Source organism: Panicum virgatum, chromosome 1K (genome assembly GCF_016808335.1).
Source record: "Panicum virgatum strain AP13 chromosome 1K, P.virgatum_v5, whole genome shotgun sequence".
Taxonomy (NCBI): domain Eukaryota; kingdom Viridiplantae; phylum Streptophyta; class Magnoliopsida; order Poales; family Poaceae; genus Panicum; species Panicum virgatum.
The window spans coordinates 35282571-35287832 of record NC_053136.1 but is presented as its reverse complement, the minus strand read 5'-3'; the positions used below and the strand labels follow the sequence as shown (position 1 = coordinate 35287832).

At 45.6% G+C, this 5262-nt stretch overlaps 1 protein-coding gene and 1 long non-coding RNA gene across 2 annotated transcripts; both read left to right on the top strand.

The window, feature by feature from the left end:
• Positions 1-1096: 1096 nt before the first annotated feature.
• Positions 1097-1835, top strand: LOC120656855. The gene is made up of 3 exons (XR_005668018.1): positions 1097-1258; positions 1346-1559; positions 1654-1835. It is a non-coding gene; the product is annotated as an uncharacterized LOC120656855 (long non-coding RNA).
• Positions 1836-1965: 130 nt separating this feature from the next.
• Positions 1966-3179, top strand: LOC120656849. The gene is made up of 4 exons (XM_039935043.1): positions 1966-2099; positions 2178-2567; positions 2649-2870; positions 2944-3179. The coding sequence occupies exons 1-3, from the start codon at positions 1971-1973 to the stop codon at positions 2853-2855; spliced, it is 726 nt and encodes a 241-aa protein (XP_039790977.1). The 5' UTR covers positions 1966-1970; the 3' UTR covers positions 2856-2870; positions 2944-3179.
• Positions 3180-5262: the final 2083 nt, after the last annotated feature.

Sequence of the window (5262 nt, the reverse complement as noted above, 5' to 3'; positions counted from 1 at the left end):
AATGACATACGAGCAGAGTCGACCCAATCGAAGAACCACTAATACCGGCGTTTTTACGCCAGGGCAAGATAGAGTCGAGTATTACGGAAGAGTTGAAAAAATATACGAACTCAAGTTTCATGGTTCTGTACCGCTCACTCCAATCATTTTCAAATGCCATTGGTTTGATCCAACATTAACAAGACATACCCCTAGTGTTGGCCTAGTCGAAATTCGACAGGATTCAACGTTACAAGGCAATGATGTGTACATTGTGGCTCAACAAGCCATACAAGTTTATTATCTCTCATACCCATGCCAAACCGACCACCATCTTCAGAGTTGGGATGTTGTGTATAAAGTATCACCACACGGCAAACTACCTCTCCCAAACAACGAAGATTACAACAATGATAGAGTTTTTTCAAGAAGAGGGGCTACAAGGGAGTTTCGAGATAGACTTATCCGACGAGATCGGAATGGAAGTCGACAATGAAAGGGAAGTTGACGAGGAAGGTGGAGATGAGGTTCAAAATATTCAGGACTTATAATTACTAGAGCGACTACGTTTAGGCAGAGATAGTGAAGACGACATTCCTCCTTCGGATTCTGCTGGTTATGTTGACATAGCTGATAGTGATGATGAGGATTATGATTCAGCTAATCCCGATTATGATGACTATTTCTAAAACATGTATGACTCGCAATATTTAATATATATTATGTTAATTTGTAGATATATTTTCTTTATTTTTATTTATTTGCAAGTATTGTTTATCTTGACTAATTCGTTCACTCTTTTTGATTTTAGGTAACTAAACAAAGATGCCAGGCGGTCACAAGATGACTTGGCTGAGCTCCTTGTACAGGGGCAGTGGTGGAGGAGGCGGTAGTGGGTCCGACGCACCCGAGGGGTTCGGGAGCCGTAGTGTTCACAAAGGTGGTGGAGGAGGGGGAGGGAAAGAGAGAGGGAGAGGGAGGGTGGAGGAGGAGGTAGTGGGAGTGGTGGAGGAGGTAAGGTGAGGAGGAGGAGGAGGACCCCTTCTCCCGTAGAGGACGAGGAGGAGGAGGAGGAGGAAGAGGAGGAGCAGAGGGTGGAGGACCAGGGGAGCGAGGAGGAGGAGGAGCACATGGAGGGGGACGAGGAGGAGGACAAGGTGGAGGCTGAGGAGGGGGCGTCAGGAGGTGAGCGGGTGGTGTGGTTGCGTGGACCGTTGCAACTCCCGTGACGTCCGATACCTCTAGCGAGATGCCCGATGATTCGGCCACTAGAGCCTAAGTAAGTATATTAGTACTTATTTATTATGCAGTACATATGTTTAAAATCACAATACTAACTAAAATTTTCCCTTAAACACTCTTGCAGGGGTGGTTTTTTGTGCAGCCTGGTGAGCACAAACGGAAGCCCAATGGTATCTTGGGTCTTTTGTGCCAGCTGCACTTCTCCGGGCTCGTGATGCATGCTGGGGGACCTGGAGCCGGCATACATGTGGGATCACTACATGGCCAGCCCAGACGCTACTGATCGCGAAGGAAGGAACTTCACCACCAAAGCGAGGCGGGTGGTCGGGGAGTTGTGGGTAAGACATCCTCGCACTAAAATGGTCGAAATATCGCATTCTTTTTTTAATTTTTGGAATGATGATTGCAATTATCATGTGGGTATATATGTAGGATTTCTACAGGTGTGAGGAAGGCTATGAGGCCCGGGCGAACGAGCAGGCTCACGAGGCTTGCTACAAGCTGGTGAAGGACATGCACTACGAGGCGCGTGTCCAAGCCGTCGTTGTATACTGCGCCGAATTCGAGAAGAGGATCGTCAAGAAACCAGCCGCAAGGAACATCTACCTCACGCGAGACTAGTACTTAATGGTAAATAAATAACATCTCTACTCATTTATCTTGTATTTGATATTACAATATGTCATGCACTTCATTACGTTTAGGTGCCTCCGAACTGGTGCACAAACAAGGCCGAATGCTGGTCTATAATGGTGGACAAGTGGATCAGCGAGGAGTGGGCCCGCCAGCACGCCTTATGCCGGGAGCGCCGCTTGATGATGCCAGGTCCGGCACATCATCAAGGGAGCCTTAGCCTCGGCGAGTACAAGAAAACTTGGGTAAGTTCACTAATTTCTTCATTCTTTCTAAAGCTATATTTTGAATTCTTACTAATCATCTTGTTGATTTCGTGGCAGTCGGAGTCTCATCCAGGCCAGTTTTGCAATGACTTCATGGCGTACGCCATGTCTCACATGGGCAGGACGACGTCGGACGTGGCCTACAACCCGGCGGCTCCACCGGAGGCCTACACAAACCCAAGCATCCACGCGCGCATCAATGTGTACACGGAGGTGGGAAGGGCGCTCCACGGGGAGACTTGGGATCCGGCCACCGTGCCACTATCCGGAGAAGCCATCATGAGGGCGGGACAAGGGAAGAAGCACGAGCGGTACTTGATCGCCAACAGCTTGGTCGACACGGCGAGTACGCCCAGTCTCTCGCAGCTTAGGGCAAGTACCACCGACTCGACCCCGCCCATATGCCCACGGCCTGAGACTTCAGTGGCCAGCGTGCACCAGAGACAGGTTAGTTTAGATTTAGTTGTCGTTCTATGATTAAAATAAAACTTTGCTTCGTATTGTAACATGGAGGTTAAAATCTTGTAGGCCGAGATGGAGGCAAAGTTTGAGGAGGAGAGGAGGCGCCGAATGGAGATCGAGGCCAAACTGGAGCAAGAGCGGAAGCCGAGGGAGGAGCAGTCAGTTATGTTGCACAGCATGGTCACCTGGATGCAAGGACTTGGCGCGTCGATGAACTATGCGACGCCGCCTCCTCCCTTCGCCTTACCAGCTCAGGCTTACTCTCCTGCATGACCTTCTGGCACTCCCGTGAGTATGCTTTGTTTGTAGATATTATTATATTTTTATTATGCTTCTTCAATTTATATGTTCATATTTACAGAATCAGTCGTGGAACGCATCGAACGACCCTCCTCCGGACCAGAACTCGCCGGCGGCCCAGTGGCCAACTTGGTCCCATGGACCTGAGCAGTGAGTGCCTTGTAATACTAGTGGACTTGTGACATTAATAGTGGACATATTCTATGTATTGGACTCATTCTGTGTATCAGACTTATTATACGTATCGGACTCGTTCTATGTGATGGACTTGTGTTATGTATCGGACTTGTGATATATGTGATGGACTTGTGTTATTTGTATCGGTGTTATTGTCGTATTTATCATAAAAAAATTTGTTATAATAACTGCCTGTAATGTCCATGTATTTAGATATATTTATGTTGTATTTGTATCAAAAAATAGAGAAAAGTGAAAAAATAGCCACTTTGCCGAGTGCATAAGCCAAAATACTCGGCAAAGTGGCCTTCACAGGGTCAGCAGAAAAACTTCTTTGCCGAGTGCTAAACTCCTGGCACTCGGCAAACAGATGAGGCTTTGCCGAGTGCCATGATCTAGCACTTGGCAAAACCGCCACGTGGGGCGATCGTTGCCGGGAGCTTTGCCGACAGTCGCCCCACGTGGCGGTTTTGCCGAGTGCTACGGCTCTCGGCAAACTCTTTGCCGAGTGCCCGGGATTAGACACTCGGCAAATCCCCCTTTGCCATCAGGGGCTTTGCCGAGTGGGCTTTGCTGAGTGTTATACTCGGCAAAGTCTTCGCCGAGTGTAAACAGGCCTTTACCGAGTGTAACTGGCACTCGGCAAAGTCTGGAAGTCCGGTAGTGTTGTCGCCGACGTGCTGGGCAACGCGGCTCAGGATGGTCCACGAAGGCCGCGGGTCCGCCAGCCCCGCGGACGAGGAAGACGACGCCATTGAGGCGCGCGAGAGAGAGATGAGACTTGTTTAGTTGCAAAATTCAAAATTCCAAATCTATCACATCGAACGGAAATCTTATATGCATAGAGTATTAAAGTTAGATGAAATAAACAACGGAAATCTTATATGCATGGAGTATTAAAGTTAGATGAAATAAACAATTAATTGCATAGTTTGCTTGTAAATTACGAGCCGGATCTAATGAGCCTAATTAGGCTATGATTAGATACTAAATTGCTATAGTAGCTATGTGCTAATGATGGATTAATTAGGCTCATTAAATTTGTCTCGTAGTTTACAGACGAGTTCTGTAATTAATTTTGTGATTAATCTATATTTAATATTTTAAATGTAAACTTTACACCCACAACTAAACGAGACTTTGTTGGATTCTGGGGGAAGAATGGAATGGCATGGCAGTTGGTACGGCCGGGGCCGGTGCTGGGTTTTTGAAGGGTTCGGCGTGCCGGGCAAGTTTGGGTGCGCTCCATGCTTGAATCGTGACCAATGGGGGTAAAAGTAAAACCAAGCTGTAAAACAGAGAGAGGGAGGTGAGTAAACGGCTTCAGCGGCCGTTACTTTTGGCGGACGCCGCCGCTTCTAACCCCCGGTGGTCTCGTTTGAATGTAAGAGGCTGATTGGTTGGAGGTCAACTTTTGTCGAGCTAAAACTTGCTTACTAAAATCAAACCATGCTAAAGTGTTAGTAATAAATTGAGATATTCATTTAGTTTAGTACCAAAATATGACAACCAATGCTTTTTTTCCTTTATAAGGTTTAAGAAGTTTCTAGTAACTTGTCATTGTTTTGGTCACAAATTTTGAATTGCTAACTTTTAGACATGAACCAATTCGTAGCTAAATTTCCGGCACCGCTAGTTTGCGCGCGTCAGGGAGAACTGGCACACAATTTTTGACAACCTAAAAGATTCAATTTCCGGCTTCCGCGTCATTCCGCTTCTATTTTTGGCCTCCGACACTCCATCCCGCTCCTCCCGCCACGGAACGCACATTTCCTTTCCGCGTCCGCGTGGCTCCACCGTGACCGATCCACCGCACCTATCCAAAAGTCGTATACATAATAAAAAAGTTATGCACGAACGCTATAATAAAAATATTTATACAATAAAATTATGTACAAAATAATAATAATAAGTATATACATAACTTTCATACAAATAACTGTATAATTAACTTTTCTAAGAAAAAAGGTATAACAAATAAAATTGGAGAAAACGTTGTGCAAATAAAACACTAAACAAAAATTGTTGATATAACTTATGCAAGAAGATGAAAAACTTGTAAAAAAGAAAATGTTAGAAAAATTTTCCTACGAGTGTCAAAGTTATCTAAGTTATATTTATAACTTGATTACAACTTTTCCAGATTAATAGCAAAAGAGAAAAAGGGATAAAAAGTAATAAAAAAAGAGTGGTCTCGCTGCGT